We start from the raw sequence: 24571 nt of genomic DNA, 5'->3' as shown, positions 1-24571 counted from the left end.
AGCTCTGACTGAGCTCTGCCAATGCTGCCTCAGGCAAGGTGTGGGTAAATCAGAAATTCCCAGCTCCTTGCCTAAGAAGGAGTCGGGAAATAATGAGACACTCCGTGTGGAATAGACACTACAAACTGAGCAGTGCATTATTTAGGTTTCTTTTGTTTGTAAAATCAGCCTTTTTAGATGTGGCAGGAATTCATATGCAACTCTCTCTGCCTTTTAGGAAAGGAATGGTTAAAGCTGAGAGGAGGGCTTAGCTGAGAAATCGCTGTGCGTGGAAAGAGTTGGGTTTGCTGCATGTACAAAACATGGCCCAGCAATACACAGAGAACCTCCTTTATTTTCTGATCCTGCTGCTGCTAGGAAGGGTTTCATGATGCAGTTTTTAAAGTGGGGACTTAGTAGGTAAACTCTCCATAGCAGGTTCTACCTTTCCTGCCCTGGAGGAGGTGAGATTAGAGATCTTGGTTGTATGTGCAGAGTCTTTTCCATTTTGCTCCAAATCCAGGTATCACCAAGACAGAAAAATTCCAGCTTCTCTTTTTAAGGATGAACAGAGGTAGCAGCTTATTTTCTTGGAGGGGAGACATTTAGGAGAAAAAATATCTGTAAGAGGTAATTTGAATTTCTGGAATGTTCCCATTCTTTTGAGAACTAGAGCTATGCCAAAATTCAGCTTCTTCAAGGCGCTGCTAATGCTGACCTTCCCTGACCCCGCTACTGGAGCACTGGGGGGCTCCTGCTTGTGTGGGGTGGTCACTTGAGGTCAGGGCCTGTCTGTAAGGCCTGTGGGGACATCCTGCTGGTGGCCATAGGGACAGGAGCACCAGGGGCAGCTGGTGTGGCTCAGCCTGGAACAAAGGAGGCTCCGGGGGGACCTTGTGGCTCTGCACAACTCCCTGACAGGAGGGGGCAGCCGGAGGGGGTCGGGCTCTGCTCGCAGGGAACAGGGACAGGAGGAGAGGGAACGGCCTCAGGCTGGGCCAGGGGAGGTTTAAATTGGATCTCAGGGAAAGTGTCCAGTCCTGGCACAGTGGTGGAGTCCCCATCCCTGGAGAGATTTCAAAGCCGTGTGGGTGTGGCACTTGGAGACATGGGGCAGTGGTGGCTTTGGCAGTACTGGGGAACGGCTGGACTTGAAAATCTTGAAGCTCTTTCCGAACCTAAACCCTTCCATAGTTCCATGGCAGTGGCTGGGATCGAGCAGAGCAGCAGGACACGGAGGTGCTCGGGGCTGTGGCAGGGCAGCATGGGCAGCACAGGGCAGGACGGGGCAGTGCCAGCAGGGCAAGGCAGAGCAGGCCAGGGCAGAGCAGCACACGGCTGCTGCCGCCTGCGGCCGCTGCGGGCCCGGCCGGGAGCGCGGGCGGTGCCTTTAAGGGGCGGGGGCGGCGGCGGGGCCGGGCGGCCGCGGTCGCCCCCCGGCTCCCGGAACTCGCCCGGCACCGGCCGTGGTGCGGATCGTGACCGTGCAGACGAAGCCCTACGGCGACCAGAAGCCGGGCAGCATTGGGCTGCGCAAGCGGGTGACGGTGTTCCAGAGCAATGCCAACTACAGCGAGAACTTCATCCAGAGCGTGCTGGCCACCGTGCCGCCCGCCGAGCGCCAGGACGCCACGCTCGAGGTGGGGGGCGACGGCCGCTTCTGCATGAAGGACGGCATCCAGCTCATCGCCCGCATCGCCGCCGCCACCGGGGTGAGCAGCGGGCGCTCCGCGGCTCCGGGATGCCCTCCCCGGCCGCCGGCAGCGGGGCCGCGCAGCGGCGGCGGAAATCGCTGGCGCTCGGCGTGTCCGCGGCGGGGAAGGAACGCGGGCAGGGACAGATGAGCTGACGGGGCTGGCGGGGGACAGCTCGCGGTGCAGGTAGGAAAAGCCCCCCGGGAGCCTCTCCCTGCCTGCGGGAGCGGGTGGATATTGGCCAGGGCGGAGGGATGGAAGCAAACACGACTTTGCTCTACTTCCTTCTTCTTCCTTCTGCCCATCGCTGGGTTTTCCAGCTAAGCCACAAAGCAAGGGCACAGCGTGGAGGCGGTGAGGTGTTGGGAGGGAGCAGCGCTCCCTTCCACAGCACTGGAATGCATCTCACTGCTGGGGGATTCCTCCGTGGGTTCGTCCTGCTGCTGTCACTTGGTAGCCCAAGGGAATCCCAGCAGGAGCTGACCTTTGAACAGAAAGTTTCTCAATCCTGGTGGCTAGCGTGTACTTCCCTGGGAAAGGAAGGCTCAGCCCCTGCCGGGGGGACAAACCTGGAGATGGAGATCCATTCCCAGCCCTGCCAGACTCTGTCTCTGCCACCCTACTTTTCTTTCCAGCTGTGGTAGGAACAGAACAGTGTCTCTTAATTCCGGAATGATTCGTACGTGAGTGCACTTGAGACGGTGCCAAGTATCTTTTTTTCCCTCTGGAATCTCTACAGCGGCTTCCAAAGTCAATTTTTCAACAGAAACAGAGCGTTTTGCAGTGGGGGCAGCACTCATTGTATGACTAATAACACACTTGCAGTCTGTTTCTTTTTCTTGGGCTCCACTCGTCCTGGCATTCCTAAATGCAGTGGCTGCCTGGACCAGAGTCATCCTCGGCAGAAAATGCCAGGTTTTGGCAGCTGCTCAGGGGGCTTTTCCAGGGCTCTTGGCACCCTCTTATGGCCAACGTGCAGGGACAGCACCGACTCTGGACCTTTCCTGAGGGCAGGAGTGAAGGGAATGGGATTCTGTCTTATAGGAGAGTCACAGATGAAGTGTAAAGTGTTTTTACTCCATTTGTTGCCCGGGATTCCGTGCTGAGTGTCCTCTTGACTGAGTACAGAAAAGGAGCAGAAGGATACTGAATTGCAAGGATGAGAAACTGGGATTTCACTGCTCTGCTCATGTAGAGAAATAAAAAAAACCCCAGCCCAAAACTTTACTACCCACCAGTGCTAGCGCTGGTCACCAGTAGTGGGACTTCCACCCGATTTTAAAGGATTGCATTTGCTGCCCACTTGCCTCTGCCTGGTTTTAGTCTCAAATAACCTAAATAATTTCACACCACTCATTTATACTCTTGTTGCAGTCTATCAGTATTTCAACTACACCTGATGGAAATCCTCAGTCTGTCTTGCCACATTCAAGCAGTTTGAAGAAATGTTTCCAATCATCTTTAAATGAGTATTAATTGAAGTATCAATGCCAGTGTAGGGATTTACACGTCATCAAATTTCCTCTTCAACAGGGAGAACCTCCAAACATTTCAGGTTATTTTCCCTGCTTGAACAGCAGTCACCTCACCCATTTCTGGATATGGATAAGGTTATTTTAAACAACTACCGTGAGAAAATTCCTGCAGCACTTACAAGAACAAGATTTATTTGTCAGTTTTTCTCTTCCAGGAAGAAGAGTTTTACTCCAGTTATGCAATTTTTTTTAACAATACCATGCTAACATTCCAAAAATCTAAAAATATTCATTCCTGATTTGGTTAGTTCATTAATATTTTGATCCATGGAATGAGGGACTCTTGATAAACAGGGAAGGAATGATAGAAACACCAAAGACAAAACAGATACTCCACCCCAACCGTGTGTGTTTACTACTTTCTGTTCCTTCTTACCTTCTATAGTTATTTAATTTAAATCTTTGACATGTATCTATTAGGGACATCGTGTGAACTAAAAATGAGTGTAAAGCCACATCACTGAGCCTCCACTAAAAGTTTCTGTCATTCAAATGGGCTTTTCACCAGCTTTTTGCTGCACAAGAACCTGACTGCAGGTAAGCATCGAGTAACTCTTTTCATCTCATGGGAAGGAACAGCTTTAGGGCAGGAAAAGCATTCCATGGAATTTCAGCTGGACCACTCATCTACAAAATGTTACTACAGCCCAAGAAACAGAGGCAAAATTATAGTCACAGCTGCATTCTGAGCAGAACAAGTTGGGTAATGGTACACTAAGCTGCTAATTAAACTGCTAATGATTTTTTTTTTAGTGCCACTGCGGTATTTTGCCATCTCTGTTTAAATTTCAAAAAAATAAGTCTCTAGAAAATTTTGAAATGGCAAATTTCTACCTTGCTTAATACCAGTGGGGCCTCCAAATACGCGCTACATACTAAAAAACCCTCTTCAAAATCACACAGGCACGGAGATTTATTGGGAGCTCGTTTGCTAACCAGCTCTTTCTCTCTGTACTTTTCCAGAATTTTCCTTCCTTTCCACCCTGCCATCCTCCCAAGCTCCTGTGCACTGCTGGCTGCAGCAACACCCACTGTGGAGAGATAATAAACTGACATATGTCATGACATGCTGGCGGCTGGGAGGATGCTGGAGCTGCATTTTCAAAAAATAATAGCAACAGTACAATTTTATTTTTATTGTGATAACTGCGGTGAAATTTATGGCAGCGTTAGTAGTTTATTGATTCATTATGCCAGATTAGCTGAGGGAGGTAATTACAGCCCTGACATGAAAATGCCTTTAATGTTTCCATTTCAATTTTGCAGTTTATAATATGCAGATTACAGCATTATCATAATTCCATATTGTCACATGTACAATTCCATGGCAGAACATTTGCTTCCCAGGATAATGGAGCTAATTTCTAATAAATGATTTCAGCAAGGATCTTAACTCATTCAGCTCTTGGGTAAATAGTGATGGCAATAACAATATGCACATGCTTCAAGTGATTCAAGCAGATGTACATTACTTAATGCCAGGCAGCTCTGTGACAAATGAAATACAATAAATTTTATACTAATATTTGCAGCAGTAATTTTGTGCTTTAAGATTTGCCCAGACAACATCCAATCTGTAACAATTTAAAGGCAGCTAAAATGAAATAGATTGGTTATATCCACGTTGATTTTTGCACACAGATATAGATACACACACATACATATATATTTATACAGCCCAGATGGCTCCATACACCAAAAAATACGTACGTTATCTTTTTTAACTGTGTCCAAATTTAATGCTCTCTTAACCCTGCAAGAGAAAAATATGGACAGGTTTTATGGTCATCTAGGCACAAAGATTTCTGTTAGTAAGGTCTAAAATTGATAATGTTAAAGACAGTTTCCTTTTTAGGTTTCACATTTACACAGGAAAACTGATGGCATCCAAAGCAAATCCATTCCCTGTACCACGAATGTTGCTTGTTTAGAAGGATAAAGTGTTTGCCTAAGAAAATCTGATTCTCCATTTTATACCAGAGATAAAATCAAGGCACTGAAGTGAAATCATGCTGAATATTTATCTTTTTCTTCATAAAACTATAAACAACAAAACCCCCCACAAAAGCATTTTCATTTGCATACCTTCTGAGCAAGGCTTGAAATTATTTTGCCTTTAGTCGAAATAATGTTTAAGACATTTAAGACAGGTACAGCCAAGGTGAAAAAAGTAGTTTTTCCCATCATTTTAGCTCTTAACATGATTCAGTGCTACCAGACTATGACTTAACTGGGGAACAGATGCTCTATGTCTTTACAGGTCCCCAAACCATAAGAAACTCTTTGCTTCCCTTCTTCCCTCTCCTGATTCAGGAACATGCCAAGCTCTCTCTGCAAAATCTGCTCCTCTGAACTGGATGCCCAGCTGTTAATGGCAACACTGGAAAGAGGAAAGCTGAATATTTATAATACTTTATATGGTACAGCTGTCTTCTAAAGAGCAGTCATCAAAATTTTATTGAATGCAGGCTAAATGCTCCAAGGAAAGAAAGGTCAACATAAATTAAGACTATTTTTCCCAGAGACAACTGAAACTTTTAAGCACATTCCTAAATCTTAACAATAGTTTAAAGCATGATATAAAACGATGAGGAAAAAAAAAAAATCTTTGTAAGAACAGTCCCCAAGAGACATATATATTACATTGAATTAAACAGGGTTTGGAATATACATCATATTTCAAGAACTTAGTTCAGTTTTCACCTCGGAGAAAGAATGTTTTGCCTTGTAAGGAATTTAGATGACCTCATTCCAAACATATCCTTTTAAAATTTATGTTGCTATTCCAAAACTGTAAATTAAAGGATTGGGAAAATAGAATGGAAACACATCTTTGCTATGTAACTCAGCCAAGGGTCTTACATGAAAACTGTTTTACAGCTATCTCTATTACAAAATAGAGAAAAGAAATATCCTATCTTAAAAAAGCCAAGTAAACAGGTAACATTTAAATTAAAAATGCCTCTGAAATTCTGGCCAAAGGGCAGCCAAAGCTGTAACAGTTTGCTGGAATTCTTTACAATGTATTTCTTTTTAAAGAGAACCCCATATTGCTCAAGGAATCCTGACTCCGTTACACATTCCAGCTCATGGCAGCAGAGAAATATTCCATTTATTAATGCATCCACACTGGAAGGATGCTCTGGGGGCCAATGCATTTGCATGTTACACTAAGGCATGTTCTGATGGAAGTTTTTATGACAGACTTCAAAAGAAGCTGAAAGCCAAAGGAAAGCAGGATCGGGAGTTGGCACAGCTGTAGGATGAAATAAATGAGAAACTACATGAAAATCCCACTAAGTTATAAACACAGAACATTTCTTAGGGGGAAAGTTGTGCACTGATCAAAGCTACGTTCTCCGAAGTCTGTCAAATATTGTGTACAGCAACAGAGCAGCACACTGCCCAAATTTCTCTCTGCAAGCACCCTGAACTATGGGAGCAGAGATGGAGCCTCATTCCAAGCACCTCAACGTTGGAAAGCGCTGGAATATTGTATTGGAAGACACAATTTTAGCTTTATTTAGAAGGTCAGCCTTGCCTTGTGTCACCCAATAGCCCGGCTTGCTTGGGGGCTTGTTTTTAATGATTGTCTTTCCAATGCCATGATGTGAGAAGTTAAATCAGTTATTTAAAATGTATGCTCTAAGTCTACACACAGACCCTGGCTTGGATCTCTGAAACCAAATTTATCCTGACACCTCACATGAAAACCCTGTTGGCCAAATTGTTGTCTCTCGGATCTTCCAAAAGAAGAATGTGGCGAAAAAACATGTCCAAAGAAAAGTATTTTAGGAAACAACATGAAGAGCACCACTTTAGTTTGGTTTTTTTTTTTTTTAATATGGCTCACTTTGACTGTGGTGTAGAACCAAATGCCAGAGTGGAACAAGAAAAGGAGACAGAAAGATGAGGCACATGTGGTGAGAGTATTTAACCAGAGCTTCCTACCCCTGAATTAGCCTGACAAGGCTTAATTTATTTTCTTAACCATGCAGAGTATGATGGCGCATGTTTACAGCCAGATGTACAACCTGCAGTGATTATTTTGTGCCTAATATTTATCGGGTTAAAGAACTTTCTTTAATGATCCCCAGAAGCCCACGATGAGCAGAGATACACAAGAGCAGCACCAGACTTACATGACTTGATTAATTACTTACTGCCTGATAAATTGCAAAATATAGGAGAAAAATGAACAGGATTTATTCCCATTGGAGACAATATGGAGAGATACAGCCTGATGGAAAATGGGCACCAGGGGTGTCATGCCTTCATCTCCACAGGCCTGTAATTCCTTCCCACATCTGAGTGTGTGTGTGAATCTATAATTTAGTTGCTGTTGTAATTGTAGTAAATCCTGTTGAATCACTTTATAAGTATTAAATCAGGCAGTGATTAAGTGCTGTTAAACTCTTTTGCACTGAATCTTTTGTATCCACGTCATTGTCCCCTTGACCGTTTTGCATCCCTGGTCTCCCTGTAAATCATTCTAAATTGATTTTGATCCCATTTTCCTGTGTATGCTCCATCTGTGTAGTAAGCAATAGAGTGAACCTTGCCATCAAACTCTGTTGAAGTCACTCTTTCCCAAATTCATATCAAACCCTGCTTTTTTTGTCAATCCCTTTAGTGGTGGCCAAGGGAGGGGACCAAGAGGATGGACCAGGCTCTGCCTGGTGGTGCCCAGCAATGGGACAAGATGCAATGGGCAGAAACCGATGCCCAGGAAGTTCCACCTGGATATGAGGATGAAATTGTCTCCTGAGCAGTGACAGAGCACTGGAACAGATTGTCCAGAGATGGTGCGGAGTCTCCCTCACTGGAGATATTCCAGAACTGCCTGGATGAAATCCTGTGCCATGTGCAGGGGATGACCCTGCTTGAGAAGGCTGGACTGGATGACCCACTGTGGTCCCTTCCAAGCTGAACTACCCTGTGATCCTTCTTCTTGCCCCTCTCCACACAGCCCCACAGGTGTTATCCATGGGATGTACAGAGATACAGACTCACAGAATAACTGGGGTTGGAAGGGATCTCCAGAGATCATCCAGTCCAAAGCCCCTTGCCAAGGCAGGGTCACCCGGAGCAGGTGACACAGGGTTTGGAATGTCTCCAGAGAGGGAGACTCCACGCCCTCCCTGGGCAGCTGTTCCAGAGCTCTGCCACCCTCAGTATTCAGAAGTTGTCCTTGATGTCGAGATGGAATTCGTTGTGTTTTAGTTTACAGCCATTGATCCTTGTCCTGTCGCTGGGCACCTCTGAACAGAATTGCCCCCGATCCCTCAGAAATGCAGAATACAGAGAGGATCACCCACAGCAGCACCGCCCACCCAGCCGCGCCCGCAGCGCTGCCCCAGGAACCACCATGGCGAGCATTTCCCGGTCTCTGTTTTCATTTGGAAACAAATCCCGCCCCCTCGCTGGCCGCTCCTCCCCTCCCCGGGCCGACTCTGGGCTCGCTTTTCCCCTCACGGAACGCGCTCGGGAGCCGCAGCCCGCCGGGAGAAGCGCTCCCCTCACGGCGTCCCGCCGAGCCCGCGGGAACCGACCCGCTGCTGTGAGGGGAGGGGTGGGAGAGGAGAAGAGAGGGGAGAGAGAGGAGAACAGAAGGAAAGAGAACACAGAAGAAAGAAGAGGAGAGAGGGGAGAAGGAGAAGAGGAAGGGGAGAGAGAGCGGACGGAGAGGGAGAGCAGCGCTACGCCGCTGCCCAGACACCTACGACATCCCGGAGCCGTTCCCGCCGCCTCCCGTTCAGAGCTCCCGCCGTGCGCCCGCCAAACGCCGCCGGCTGGAAACGGCGCTGAGGGCGGGCCGGGCCGGGCTGCGGCCGAGGAGCCCGGCGGGGCGGCGGGGCCGGGGAGCCCGGCAGGGGTGCGGGGCCGAGAGCGGTGTCGGTGTGCGCTCGTCGGATCCCGCTGTGCGCGGTAGGAACCGGGCCGGGGCCGGGGGGTTTCGGGTGGCGGGTTCGGGGCGGCCAAACGCGCCTCAGGAGTCCCTCAGGGATCGCCGAGCAGGGCTGAGGGAGGGCAGATTCCCCTCAGGGCTGGGGGAAGGGGGTTGTAGTTTTTTTTTTTTTTTTTTTTTTTTTTTTTTTTTTTTTTTTTTTACGGTGGATGGCAAATTTATCCCTTGAAGCTCCGTGCAGCCAGCGGGGAGGGAGGTGATGAGATCCATGTGGGGACAAGTTTCCTCGTTTGAGGTGAACGAGGTCGGAGCAGGGCGAAGCTTCCCTGTGCGAATGTGGGTCGTGTGTGGATGAGCTTCGGGCATGAAGGTCAGTGTTGCCATGGAGGGTCTGCCTTTGGCGTCAGGAGGAGCTTCTTCACAGAAAGGGCGATTAGACATTGGAAGGGGCTGCCCAGGGAGGGGCATCCCTGGAGGTGTCTCTAGGGGTGCCTAGAGATTATACTCAGGCAAGCAAAACAAAAAACATCAGATGGCGCCAGAACATTACTAGTGCTGCCAGTTAAAGCTGTAGGTGGGCTGGAGCTTTATTATTTCAGATCACTGCTTTGGCTGTATTACGCTACAGGAGTTGAAACAGTGCAAAGAGCTCGTGAAAAAAAACCCCCTCTTGGCTTAACTCTGAAAAACCTGTGTGTAGGCAGAGCATCTGCAATGGGAAATTCTCCATAGAAGAGCTTTTTATTTACCTTGGTTTGCCAGAGGCTGAATTTCCTGAACTTCAGCTTATGCTGAATATCTTACTAGTTCTTTGTTCTCTTTCACTCTTTTTGGGGGAAATGTGACAAAGACTTGTATCCACTAGAAGAAGCATGTATTTTAGATATCTCATTTTAGGTAAAAGTCCTAGAGTAGGAAAAGTTGTGTTAACAGGTGTAAAAGGAGGAATTCAGCTCAAGGATTCTTTCAGAAGTGTAGTGTGGATATTCTCCTTAGGTAATTTGGCAGAGATCAGAGAATCATTGTTTTTCAAAAAGCCTCACACAAATTGAAATAAATACATTTGAAATGACAGTCTTTGAGCATCCAGGATACATCATACAGGTTTATGCACTTTCATGCCAGGCTGCTCTGTCTTCCCTGTCTGTCAGATAACTCCCCTATATTGAACATGGATCATGAAGGCACTGTTGAAGGATTTAGCTGAACTACTTAGATCCTTCTGATAAAGATTCTTGGGGCCCATTCAGATTCTTTTGAAAGATCAATGCAAACGTTTTTGTTCATTTAAACAAATCAATAAACTGAAATCAGCCACAACTGTGCTATAACCTTTTATATCCTTTGTATTTTAAATCATTAGCATCAATGATTTTGAATAAAAAATGGCTTAAAATAGAAGTTAGTGAGTAATTTCTTAGCAGAAGAATTTAGTTTGCTCTAACATGTTCCATCTGAATCCAATCTGGACCAGTTACAAAGAGCTGTTATTTTCTGTAATTACAGACAGTTTTATTGTGATGTTCTCCATATTTTACACAACTTAGACTAGAGTGTCACCATCTGTAACATTTAGTACTTACTGTCATCTGAGAGAATAATGTACTACGGAGATAACAGGACTGGGCTGAAGCAGCAGCTGTTACCTTGTGCTGCCTTTGTTTCATGCACTGCTCCATCAGATGAAAATCTTGTCCAGCACCATTCTCTTGTCACACAGAGGTCTCAGTTAAATTATCCTGCCATAGTGTCCCAGCCACACACACATTTCCTGACCAGTCACAATGTTTAGCCCGTGAAGTGGCCTCTGGGGCTCATACTGTCCCAGCAGGGATGTAGGAAGAAACCTCAGATATGCCCAGTCCTTCCTGTGTTTTCCAGGACATCCCAATTTGCACCCTACTTTTAAAAATTTCTTCAATGTTATTTTTCTTTGTCCAAGCTTCTCCAGTAAATTACATTTTTGCCCATTACAGTTTAAATCTGCATGGTTTCTAGCCAAAAGGAAGATACTGCTGGTTAGAATAAATACCAGTGAAGGACCAGGGTAGACAATGGAAGTAAGAGAACACTGGGAGTCTGGTTCTTTAAGAGGAAAATGCTTTTCTGTTGTAAATTTTGCTGAAGTTATGGCTGAACTCACTTAGGAGAACCTCAGTGATGAAGTTGTGGCTTGTGGGTTTCCTTAAGGGTGTCTGGGAGTGTGACTGGCAGCAGTGAAAGTGGCTTTAGGTTCTCCCAACAGCTGCGATTGCTTGGGGTTCTGAAGACCGTAAGGAAGGCATTTGAGAAGAGAACAAATAACATTTTGTTTCAGTTTCTTTTCCAACTTCAGAAATATGCTGGTAGCTTAATTTTGTATTGCTTGTCCCATAAGGTCACTGTGTCAACTACTGATAATGTAATCATCATAATTAAGAATTTATGTTTTAGCCTGATAGTGGATGATTGGTTTTTTGCTTGTTGATAACAAGTAATATCTTTTATTTTTACCTTCAGGAAAACATTTCCCCCATTTTAATTTTTACGGTTAACAAATGCAGTGATAAACTACAATAAAGTAGAAGATGGAGCATTCTGTGTCATCCTCTGTCTCCAGCTACTGTCCTTTACAGGTATTTTCTAGTCCCTTTATGTACATCCCAACTACACTGAGAATAGGAGCAATGTCAAAGCCTAAACATTTTTTATTTTATTTCTTCAGAATTATGTTTGGTTTAGGGGATTACAGAGAGGAAGATAGATGGGAAAGAATCACCTTCACCCTGCAAGCAGTCATTCTTCAAAGAGGATAATTAAATCAAGTATGACAGTAAGTGCCATTGTAAGTAGATTTTCTGAATAGATTTATTATACTGTCGCTGGTTTTAATACAAATGTTTATGAAAAAAATCAGCAAGACAGTGGAAGGAGGATAGTAGTTGGTTTCTGGGGCAAACAAATAATTCTCTTGGGCCTTTCTTGCCAATTCTTCTAGGATCCTATGAAATAAAAGCCATTAGCAATACATTTTTCCAATACTGTTCATTTTAATCTAGTTTTTCTCTGATTTTAATGAATTGTCATAAATTCCTCTAGGTCATGGATGAGGGACCTCGTTGAGGGCTAAGCAGACCTTTCTGAGTCTTCTAAATGGCTCCATATTTGCATGCTCTGGGAAAAATCAAATTACAGCAGGTTGCATGGAATTCAACTCACCAGGTCTCAGAATCCCTGTTCTGTTTCTGCTTATTGCTTATGGCTGTGTTTGGTGTAAGTTCACATGAGGAGGGGCTTTTCTTTTTGAACATTAGATCTGGCTTCCTACGGTTCAGAATCTCATCCTTCTGTGGCGTGTTTAGAGCTGCGCTGGAGAGCACTGGAATATTGAAGCCAGTTCCCCAAAACCCATGGAATATGTTTGGCCAAAATGTGATACCATTTAAGACAGGGCTGACAACTCTCTCTTGCATTTAAGATAGATAGAGATGATTCCGAAAATCAGATTTATTCTGTGTGCAGTTATTTAATTCTCTCTGGTAGTGCTGTATGTCAGAGGGATGATGCAGCAAAGACGCAGCTGACTCACCTCGCTGGCACTGACACTTGGCAGGACTGGGAGGAGTTTGTCAGATGTTGTTGCAGTGTGTTAAAAACAGGGCGTGAAGGTACTCAGTTAAGCAACTCCAATGACTCACCCAATGGCCAAATCCTGTTACAGGGTCTACAGAGAAACACATTTTAAGGACATTATAAATTTGAGTAGCTTTGGAGCAATAGCAAAACTTAAAATTTTGGTGTGGTCTCTTAAGAGTAAATTCAAGTTTTGCAGGACAGTTTGACATAATGTTATCTGGGAGTTGCAGAAGGTTCAGACTGGCACTTTAGGACTCAACATTTGTTTAAGAAGTACATTTCTGAGCTTGCTGAGGGGCTTGGCCATTAAGAAATGTGATTGTCGTCTGCACTCACTATACTCAGAGGGCAAAGAATTCCTCCTGCATATCCTGATCACACTTGAGATCTTCAGTGTTCTGAGATGAAGGCATTAATAGCAGTAAAAATTTAATGGGGAAAGCACCTTCTAACAAATTCTGTAACTTAAAGATAGTGTAAATCTAATCCAAAATAATTTAAAAAACTACCTAGCCTTTATACTGAAGAAATAGTTACACAGGCTATTTTCCATCTCTACATTGGCTGAGCTCTGGTAATCTGAAAATCAGTCTAGCAAGTAGAAAAATGCTGGAATGAATGTTGTAGGGTGAACAATTCACTGTAATCTTTGTATTATTTTATTATAAAACTTAACAACATGATAATTTACTCTTGAGATCAACAGGCCATGGACACTTTTAAAATTCAGGATGGACAGGGTGCTGGGCCATATTGCCTAGTCTGTACTTTTGCCAAGAAAGAATAGACCATATTATCCTTGAGGATAATATGGTAATTCCATTCCAACCTGGTATTGTATGAGTCTGATTCTTTGCTGCGTACCGGAGTTTAGAATTCACAGCATGCTGAATCCCATTTCATACTCCTAATGCATTGCTTAAGTGGGTAATGTCTCATCATTTGATTTAAACATCTCATCATCCTCTGGGCAGAATGTATTTAAAATTTAATGCAGAAGTCCCTGCTATTTTCTCAACCGCAAATAAGTGATTCCTACTTTAGCCTCCACAGAGACTTTGAAAAGATACAGAGGAATGCTGCTCAACTGGAATGTTTCCTTCATTGCAGCTGTGGTATGCAGCCCTCTGCTACAAAAAGGCAAATAAGCATAATCTCTTTTCCCAAAGCTTTCTCACCATCACCTTTTTCCATGGTGTTGGCCTATTAATATGTTTCAAGTAAGGTTACTTGCTCTTTGTAGTCAGTTTAGCAAGAATGCAATACATCCATCATCATCATCTCACAAAATTTAGACTTACAGGAGAGTGATGTGTAGCAAATTTAGCAAGGGAAAAAGCAAGAACTCAACATTTTAGAATATTGTCACTAATCATAAGGATTATACGCTGTGTTTATTTTCAGTTAAAGAGTGGTTTTTTTTCTTTATACACTATATTTATTTGTTATTAATCGATACAGCAATATCAAAGGTAGTATTTAAAACTAGTGTTTATACATACAAGAAAGTTTCAAAATATGTGCATATTTTTAGGCTGTTATGAGCAGTATCCACACTCGATGGTACAAAGTCATAGTAAAATCTGGAGGAAAAATATCTTTTTCCCTATCTTTTTTCCCATCTTTTTTTTTTTTTTTATCCAGGTAAATAACAGACATCTGTAACACTTTTAGGGTATTAAATAGGAAATCTAAGGTGATGAAAGGAAGGATAAAAGTAAAGTCAAGGAGACCTAGAGCTGAGCAATCCATCATAAAACACAAATACAATATGTGCCTTTATTGCTCATTTAATTTCCATAACTAGAAGTATTAAAGGGGTATCTGTTAAAACTAAGGTTCCATTGTGTCACTGTACAATCAGTTTCTGTCTCCTCTACATTTTCTTCTGGATTTTAAGGTAAAATAATTTCTATTGAGGTCTAGCATCATTCCCAGGGGTTTGTATGTAGGAGGAGTCCATGTACAGTATAACCCCTCATTTAATACTGCCCTGATTTTGGGATGCCAAAAAGTTTTTTCTTTAGGGTTACTGTTTCTTGTATAAGAATGAGAGACAAAACTAGCAAAGTTTATTCTACCAAAAACTGAAGAAGATTTTTTTCTTCTTATCTGAGAATGAAAAAAATCCTTTTTCATGCCTACTTAAAGGATTTGTTTCCTCCTTGTTCTGATGAAAGCAAAAATGCAGAAACTGTTTTTTTCATCCTACTAATTCTCTCTCTCTCTTTCTTCTATGAGAAATGAAAAAAGAAGGGGAAAACTAATTTAGTAGAAGAAAAATAAGTAGCCACCAGAATAGGCAGAATAAACTCAGATTTCTCCCCAAAAATCACGATGTGCACTTGGACCAGGATTTAGAAAGCAGATGGGTGCTTTGCTACTGTGTCAGCTCTCAAGAGCTGTTAGGAGAAAATTCCATTTATGTGTGAACTCGCAGACTGGCGCAGAATGCAGCTACATCTGATTTCCACATGAAGTGAGACTTCAGTTCACAGCAGCACCTCCTGCAGCTCCATCAGCTTTGTATGAGCAGGAAGAAAACCAGGATTTAAGGATCAGGGAAAGCCCTAGCACACCCTGGCAAGGTTTCCAGTCTTGGTAGTATGAAGACAAAAGCCTGGGACCTATTATTGGATACATTAAGCTGCTGTCTAGATTAAAACAACCACTCACAACAGTTAACTCCAGCTCAGGTGACTTCTGAACTGTAAATCATTGAAAGTTTGGGAAGTACACCAGCGCAGTCTCACTACATTTTCCACTCCTACCATTTTCTGTAGCTATTGGCTATTGCCACTGCTGGAGACAGGACATTGGGCTGTTTAGACCTTTCTTCTGAACCATTACTGCTATTTTTATATTATGTTCTCATTTTCATTAAAGGAGTCGTTTTCACTAAGGGACTCTATAGCTATTATTTCAAGGAGTGTTTTGGGTTGTTATGGTTTTTTTGCAGTAAAAGAGTGGGATTTCTGTGGGATCTTTAATAATATTGTAGCCTAATTTTACATTTTAGTAGTCAGACCTTACTTTGCCCCTTCTCCAATGTGAACAGTTTTGCTGATTTTTGCTGAAGCTGAAGTTGCTCAGAACTGTTGAAATACGCCCAGATGTCATGGACTGAAACAAAGGAAATCCTACTCAGCTCGTAGGCAGCAGCACACACAGGGCAGCTCTGTTACTCGCTTTGTAAGCCAAGAAAATCCAGGCCTTGTTGCATCTGTTTGCTTCCAAGTTTCAAAAGCTCAGGCTGTGAACTTCTCAGTGCCCCAACAAACTATTGCAGCAGGAACTGCTATGTAACTTCTAAGAAAATCCTACAGTAACATTATTATTAAAATCTCTAAATGCTACTGGAGTTAACCAAATTCTCTGGATAACTGATAAAATGGAAAGTTACATCATTTGCTTTCCATTGCCCAAGAGAATTAGTTTTTGAAAATAAGCTTGTAAGGAATGTATTTACAAGGAAGTCTAACTATTAAAAAAGTCTGCAGTGTACAGTGAAACTTTGATTTGCGTAACATAAGCTGAAGTTGGTAGTGTTTAGGACGTAGTTTCTTACAGTGGTGTGTTTACTTGAGGTATACACAATAAATAGTTTGCTCTAATTTACTGGTCAAATGTGTAATATGGTTTGGAGATTAGCAGCCTTAAGCCTTTGGAAATGTTACCAGCACAGAAAAGTACAAGTTTAGTCGAGTGTTTCCACTCCAGACCAAACAGCCCAAACGTTATTCACACTTTCGTGTTCCTTTGATGTTGATGTAGTTACATGTCAATCAAGAGCAAAATTTATCACACTGGCTTAGAGATTAAAGCATGTAACTACCCAGTTAAGCTCTGCTATTCATAACATATAAGCAAAAGAGGAGGATCTGAGTGTATCATTAGCATTACACTCTCTGGTTTATGTTTCTAGTCTCACAAATAGAGAACAGCCCTTCTCAATACTGAAAAAACAGTAGCAAATGAGCTGTTGTCATCTGTCTTTCAGATTTTGGCTTACATATCTGTCAATTTTAGGCAAAACAAAATCCTACACACAGTTTTCCCTGATCCAGCTGTCACTTACGTACTGATAACATTAACCCATCTATCTGTAAAATATTACATCTATTTGGCTTTATGCTTTTGAACGGTAATTTAATCTGCTAAATATCAGTACTGACATCTTACATTTAATTGCTGCAGTCCCTGCATTAAATCTACTCATTGCACAAAATTTCTAAAACAATTTTATTTTTCTTGTAGGTAGTGGACCAATCTTCTACCTTTTGTCTTGACTGTGGAGTTAATTTACAATTGCTTTGTGTGTTTTAGCTTGAATCTTCTACACCCACAAATCCTTAACTGTAGTACTGTAGTACTTTAAACATTTCAGGGGATAATCAGTGTGGTGTCAGCTGGTGCAGTGTGAAGCATAGGTAATACTCTGCAGTGTGATTGATCTCAGTGGTGCTTGGCTGACTGAAGTGATGGCTGTCATTTCTGTTCCCAGCAGCAACATGGGCATGTTCTGTACTGTGAGTGCTCAGACTGTGTAATTACTTTTTGGAAATGTTCATTTTTTTTCATGCACAGAGAAACTCTGCAGTATGCAATCTGCCATTGTCTGGGTTTTTTGAATGTGTTTAGTGATCCTGTGTCAGGATTCCTGATGTTAAGAAATTCAGACACCTAGGTACAGAGTCTGGGGAGAGGGACAGATTAGTAGACATATATATGTACATAGATGTGTGTGTGTGCACCCTCAGGAAAAAAATCCAGGTGTCAAAAAATGACCTTTATGGGAAAATCAAGATATATGGTAGCTGTAAATCAGATTTACTTCACAGTGAAGGCATTGCCTAAGGCATAATAATGTCTGCAGGAACAATGCCTCCACTTAGGCAAGCTATGAGCAGGGAGCCCTGTGGAAAGGCTAGGAAGTATTACAGGCTGTGGAGAACTCTCTGGTACCATGTATCAGTGTGTTTAAATGGGAAATCAATAGACTTCATATTCCATGCAATTTAAATTATTTATTTATGCTTAAGCCCTGCCAACCAAAGCATGAGTTAAAAAGGAATTTTGGTTTCTGAAGGGTTCATATTTTCAACCTTTTCTTTGCAAACTTGAAAGCCAGAAAGTTCCTGTATTTTGCTGTTTCCTTGTTGGCTTTTATTTTTTTTACTAAAGCTCAAGGAACCCATGCAAGTTCTTAACTCCAGGGTCATGGAGCTTTATTGAAAAAAAACCCAAACAAGAGATTGGAAAATGATGGCAGCTAGTAAAACTGAATTCGTTTTCTAGAGCTTGCCGTATTTGAAAAGACTAAGTAGACAAGCAGAAAATGAGAAAGGATCATCTTGCAAGCAGATAGGCCCTGTTTATCTAAAGTGGGACAAGGAAAACTTTTATCCCATATAACTTTTACTTTTGGATGGCATTTGAATTGGCCTTGAGTGTTTGGCAGCTCATCTGTTGAGCCATCTGTTTCAGATTATGCATGCTCGGAGGGCACATTGCACCCAGGCTTACAGTTCCCCTGAACACGAGAAATTTGAATTGGCTTTGCACTTAAGTGATCAGTAAGCATGGATGTGCATGTACATATGCATGACACATCTAAATTAACTCTGTTTATTTGGGACAAATTGAAGCATTCACACAGCTGGAAAAACCTGAGGGAGCTTAGAAGGGGAAAGCCTTAGGCCTTGTTCACTGTCCTGTGCCCCCTGTCACTGCTCAAGCAAGGCAAAACAAGAGAGAAGCACTTAAGGTCCAGGAAATTTCTCTTCTAGGCTGAAAAGTTCTGAATGAACTAAGAGGTAATATACTACCGAGTTTTACAGCCCCTTTAAACAGTGTCTTAAAGGGATTGTAGGGTAGAGAAATTGCAATTTGGCTCCCTCCTGTTAATGAATCATCTCCAGTCCCATCACAGTGCCAGAGATGAACTGGGTAGTGAATCAGAAAGCTATAACCAACTCCTTGAGAGTTTTTGTTATGCCTAAGTACATCATAGCCAGGAAAGAGGATTTGATCCATAAACTTTAATGGTGCATTATGTGAATCTTATATTATTTATGGCATACTAGTAGCACTTATCTTTTTCGTGTTATCTGCGTTGAACATACTTTTTTTTTTTAAGAATATACTGCTTGTTCCACCCCTCCCTTTTCCTTCCTTTCCCCAGAATGCTGACTCAATTCCTTTTACTCTTTCAGTCAGCTTGCAATTTTAGGCATTTCCTTGTCCAGTTTTCAGGGGGACACTTTGCTTCCCTCTCATGAGCACTGTGCAGAGTTCTTGTAGCTGTTGAATCTCATGCTGGCTGGAGATGGAGGAGATTTCTTAGCAAGCAGTACAGACTGACATAAGACCATCTGCTCTTCATGAAATTCCCTGAACCTGTGGACTTGGATAGCAGTTGTGTGTAAGAAGAAAATTTGGCTCACGTAGTGCAGTGATGGAAGGAATGGTAAATCTAGAACCAAGCAGGAGATTTGAGAGATAAATGCAGTTTTGTCACAGATTCTCTTTCTAGATAATTATAGCTCTTTTTTACAGCTTTTCACATTAAGCAGACCCTCAGACTGCATTATTAGCAAAGTTTGAGTCCTCTGGTAATAAGGATCAGACTTTAGTATAGTTTATAATAAATTGTGAACAGAACATTGACCAAATGTAGATATATTGTATTGTTCAGGCACATCTTATTCAATGTGCATGAATCCTTAATTATGACATTAGATTGAGCTTGGAAATATTTCTTCTTGCTTCAAGTAGCACACATAGTTCATTTAATCAAATAACTACAAATGTGCAATTAAATGTGCAACATCTAAAATTTGAGGCATTTTACTTTCTGTAATATATTTAATCTGCTCATCTGATCAAAAGTCGATCTTCATATTACACTGCTTATTCAAGTATAAAATTCTATTAGTTTTTAAATTAGTAATCCCCAAAGAGCTACAGGAATTGATGAACATTATTCCGTCAATGTTAAAAAATTGAGTCACATGAAAGAAAAAAGAAGTCTAATTAAAATTTTTTCCTTGTTAAATCCTGTTAAGTGTTTTCCTCATATGAGAAATTTCTGAAGTTACTGCAAAGCTGTAAGGGTGGGGATGAGAACTGCAGATATATATAAAAGTCAGCTGTATGGTAATGGTAAAGGGAGAGACAGATTCTGTGCTGGTTTTAGAATCTGCAAAGGACATGTGTGCTATATTTTGGGCAAGAGAACTCTTTTAGCCTAATGCCATCTGGCTGGCTTTCATCTCTGCCAGTTGTTATACAGCCCAAGCTGCCTGTCCTGCCCCTACCACATTTCTTGAAGTAGAAATTAAATTAAAAATACAGTAATTTCCTGTAGCCTGGAAACTTATCCATGAAGTGACTTAGAAACCCAAGGAAGCAATCCAAGCTTCTATCAGAGACTTTGATCAGAAGTTTCCTCATCCATGTCCTGAAGCAATCTTTGGATACTTTTCCCCTTGCAAACCTCACTGGCAGAAAAAAGTCCTGGCTGTAGGATCTGCTTCAAGTTGTTGTCCAATGCACATGATAAATACAGTTAAAACACGCATTAAAACCTCCACACACTCCCACCTAAGGTCTTCTGTTTCATTCTTTTAATTAGTAACTATATACCTGTATTTATAAACATGACAATACAGGTTTTCCTGCCCTTGATGTCTACAAGGTACCTGCATGGTTTATGTTTTTGGGCTGGCAGTTGTGCCATCTAGCACAACATGGATCTGTTCTGCAGTCATGTGTAGGAGACTCACAGCTAATTTTTAGCTTGGGATTTACTCCCTACTTAGAAGAATTGGAGTTGAGCTAAATTAAGCAACTCATCTATATATTCATTTTATGGTTAACGAAATAGCTCTACTGATGATTTTGGAGGGTTTTTTCCTCATGCTCATCTGTATCTATGTAATTTACCATCATTAATGCTATCACAAGGAAAGGAGAGAGAAATTTATTAAACCATTTTGTACAGATATTTCTGTAAGGAAAAACATTACAGTAAACTTGATTTCAACATGGAACAAATTATGTATCTTCACTAAGCCTAAAGAGACTGACAATCAAGAATGTTTCAGTTTTGGATGCAAGTTGAATGTCTTTTGAATCATGGAGATTCTTTCAGGAAGAAAACATTCTCTGTGTCTGCAAAACTCATCCAGTTATCTGACCTTACCTACCTTATATGGCTTCTGCCTCTGTTTTATACCTAAAACCTTGATACTTTTCTCCTTTGGAGCTCAGTGTTCTTTGTGTCATTTTTATACCTGATACATATTTGTCTTGGGAGCACCCTGGGGGGGAGGGGTTGTCCTTCTAGAGAAGGTCAAATTTGTTTATCACTGAACTGATTCAACAAATTAAATTGATATGGGGATCTGAAAAATCTTGGTGGTTTGATACTTGTGCATCATCATCAATAATTTTTGTAATCTGATGTAGATATATATAAATAACATTCTTCAATTGCTTCTCACATGTTGTGAATCTCATTTAAATTAGTATTGCCAATAACAGTGGGAGTTAACAGTCTTTCAGATTCTGCAGTGCATTTTTAAGAACAGAATATATTTTAATGGAATTTTATTTGTAAAGAGAACAAGTTTGATTGAAAAACTGTTGTGAAGCTACTGAATCCATGATGTATTTTTCAAAGTCATAGTGATGATTACACTGGAATTATTTACCACAGCTGTTTTAAATGCTACTAAAAGTCATTTGAAGAAGCATTTTTTTTATGAATGGTCACCAGACTTGCAGATCTGCAGTTGTTATATAGCTATATCTGTTTATAGCTGTATCAGCTTCACCTGTTCAACAGGTGAGATATCTTTTATTACAGATAACAGGACAGGAACATAAGGTGGCACAGAGGCAAGCAAGTCCTTGTCAGCTGATAGAGTTCAAATTCCATTAATGTCCTTTTGCATCTGATCAGTCACATGCACACCTTAACAATTCCATTGAGGCTGAATCACTGCTGCATTACTTCTGCAACTTAATCTTTAAAAAAACCCAAACAAAATCAGTCAACCAACCAAACAAGTAAATAAATCAATCATTAAGCAAATAACTTAGTCATATTTAAGGATATTTCATGTTTTAATTGCGTTATGTGTGCAATCAAATGAGAACATACTTTGAATTGTGAACTATTTACTGCACTTGTACTTTACAGCAATAAAAGAATATTCAGTCTTTAATACTTAGCAATGATATTTATTGTATTTGTCTAAAATATTTTTCATAAAGGCAAATATTTTAGGTGCTATCTCACTGGTCAAGTTACATTTATTATTGATAGTACCAACCTGTTGTAGAAGAATGAAAAAGTGTAATTACATGTCAGTTATTCAGGAGTTCAAAAAACAAAGAGAGGTTTTAAGGGAACATCCCGTAGTCTTATGTGTTGACACCAGTGGGATTATATGTTTTGCACTTAAAGGAACATTTTGCCTGCTAATGTTGTGCAACAGTTGGCCAAGCAACAGAACAGATTCCGCTCCGTGCTACAGGGCCATAAATCAAAAAAAAAAAAAAAATCCCACATGGTGGTTTCTCATTTATGGACATACAGCAGGATTGTGCTTCTGAGAAAGGGAAGTACAGCTGAAAGAGCATCTGTGGAAATTCTTTCTGCCTGCAGAAAGAGCCCTGCAATTTGGCATTTGATAGCTTTCACAAAGTGCAACCTGCAGGCTCCCTTACAGCTCTCAGCGCTGATACGGATGTAGGCAAGTAATGCTTTGCTCTTGCTTCTCACTGTATTTGTCAATAATTTTTTTCTACAGCAGCAAAAACACAGTTTTAAATGTCACTTGGTCAAGTTTAACTAAAATGGTCAAATCAGCTCTGTCCTTGTCTACTCTGAGGGCTAAATCATTAGCACCTTTTCAAATATAATTGGTTTTCCACCATTGTTGAGGCTTTTGACTCATCTTCTCACTGAACCTTTGGCACTCACTACCTTAACGCAGCTGAGATCTCTGTTCTGCCACTGCAGCTCCCATCCATGAGAGACTTCATTGCTGAAAGCTAGTGGAACGTGATTTACATTTAGGAAAAGTTTTAACTACTAGTATAAAATTAAACATAAATACTATGTTGGTACCTGAATTGTTGCCCAGCCTGAAGACTGGGTTGCAGTAGTAGGCTACTGTGATTTGTGAAAGTTATTTTCTGTCTTATGACCAATGTTACTTTCTGAACCATTTTGACATTATTATGATTGTAATCAAGTCTAGAAGATAATGAAATAAATTGGAGAAGCTAAGAATGTATAAGAAGATGAAAATAATTGGGAGGACAGGTAAGGAAATCTCAGAAGAAACACTTGCTAATATCAAGAGCTACAGTAATGCCATAAAAAATGGCCTTTTGCTATAGACAGTCATGAGTTTGTCTTAAAGACAAACCATTTAATGAGAAGAAAAAATACCAAATCCTCTTTTATCTAATTACTTCATGTATCTTTTAATTCTGAAATTAATTAATAATCTTTGTGAAGGGCAGAGTGAACTAATTCTAAGTTAGGAGAATGTTGGGAATTCAGTGTGTAGATTATACTTTTTAATATTTTCTGTTTTCTTAAAACATAATAATCTATTGTTTCAAAAAGGTGAGCAATGTGTTCCCTGAATTTATAGTATAGACAACATGCCTAAGGAAACAGGGAACAGAAGAAACTGTTGGTAAAAGCTTTTCTGTCTGCTCCTTTGTAAACATACTAGTTTTCAATCCTCATTTTGGTTTAATGTACACCACACACTATGATATTGATGTGTTTAATTTATAATGAAGACTGATGCTGTTTCAGCAGTAGTATTGCTTGTTCTATTTCTGTCAGAGTATGTATTAAGCTGTTGAAGGAACAGCAAAATCTCCAACTGCTACATTAGCTGGACATGTCAAATTAATGCCTATTGAAGATTTTTCTGGGTTTCAAATATGGTCTTGAATGAAAAATGTCACTCTGCTGTCAGTCATCCAGCTAAATATCTAGAGGTCAAGCTGACCTCTTGTGTATATTTACATTTTCTCTTATTCTTTTGCAACATGTGGTGTAGCCCCATGAAACTGGCTAATATAAAAAAGTTTGAGAAAATATGCTTACAGTCTTAATGAAAAGATAAATTGTGTATGTTTTAAAATAGCACAGACAGATCTGTACTGCTGCATTTTAGATTTGCCAACTTTTCCATCAAATATGGTTAAAGAGATTCACTCAAGCCCTATTCAGGTTACTTTCAATTTTAACATTCTCGTAATAAAAAATCAAGATGGTTCTTGCTAATTACTACAGTTCAAAAATAATTTTAGCCTTTGGAATTCTGAATACTGGCAATATAGATGACATCATTTTACAAAACAAAGAGGTACAATTATTCCATACTGTACTCTGTTTCTGCCAGATGAAGAAGTTAAATTTAGATATATTCAAATATTTCTGAACATCTGAACAGAAAACACTTTAGAGATGAAGAAATATGTAAAGTTACCTTAATATCCTAGTTTGTGTTTCTTTAATACTGCTACAGGTTTGTATAAATTTGATCATCCCACAACCCACTTTGAAATACTTTCAAGGCTGGTATAGCTTTGAAAGTCTGCAAACCACCTTAAGAAGCCAAGAGCACAGCACAACATGAGTTAGCAGATAATTCCTATGCAGCTTTCATAATGATCAATGTACACACCCTAGTAACTAGACATCTTCCTAGAAAATACACTGTAGGACTCACAGATTACGTATTTTATGGAAAGAAACCCATAAATTAACAAATCTCTACAGAAGGACTGTTGGAGTCTGG

General features: G+C 41.1%; 2 protein-coding genes across 5 annotated transcripts in view; both read left to right on the top strand.

Annotated features, from left to right (window-relative positions):
* The first annotated feature begins 543 nt into the window (after positions 1–543).
* Positions 544–7621, top strand: LOC125330137 (phosphoglucomutase-1-like). Its single transcript, XM_048312999.1, has 3 exons — positions 544–553; positions 1375–1691; positions 4172–7621. Exons 1-3 carry the CDS (start codon positions 544–546, stop codon positions 4259–4261), a joined length of 417 nt encoding a protein of 138 aa, XP_048168956.1. The 3' UTR covers positions 4262–7621.
* Positions 7622–11628: 4007 nt separating this feature from the next.
* Positions 11629–24571, top strand: part of EPS15 (epidermal growth factor receptor pathway substrate 15) — a 65209-nt gene continuing 52266 nt past the window's right edge. For 2 of the 4 annotated variants that reach the window (XM_048313633.1, XM_048313627.1), the window contains exons 1-2: positions 11630–11731; positions 11821–11940. In XM_048313633.1, the coding sequence (XP_048169590.1) occupies positions 11860–11940 (81 nt within the window). In that variant the 5' untranslated portion in view covers positions 11630–11731; positions 11821–11859. Of the gene's footprint in view, positions 11732–11820; positions 11941–24571 lie in introns of all 4 variants that reach the window. The other 2 variants (XM_048313632.1, XM_048313628.1) reach the window with 2 other exon arrangements.

The sequence above is a fragment of the Corvus hawaiiensis genome, chromosome 9 (assembly GCF_020740725.1).
Source record: "Corvus hawaiiensis isolate bCorHaw1 chromosome 9, bCorHaw1.pri.cur, whole genome shotgun sequence".
In the NCBI taxonomy this organism is placed as follows: Eukaryota; Metazoa; Chordata; class Aves; order Passeriformes; family Corvidae; genus Corvus; species Corvus hawaiiensis.
The sequence above is the reverse complement of the archived record's forward strand: the minus strand, read 5'-3'. Positions and strand labels throughout refer to the sequence as shown.

Coding starts and splice junctions, on each gene's coding strand:
- LOC125330137 (XM_048312999.1), top strand. Junction 1,692..4,171: donor GCATCGCCGCCGCCACCGGG/GTGAGCAGCGGG, acceptor GTACTTTTCCAG/AATTTTCCTTCCTTTCCACC.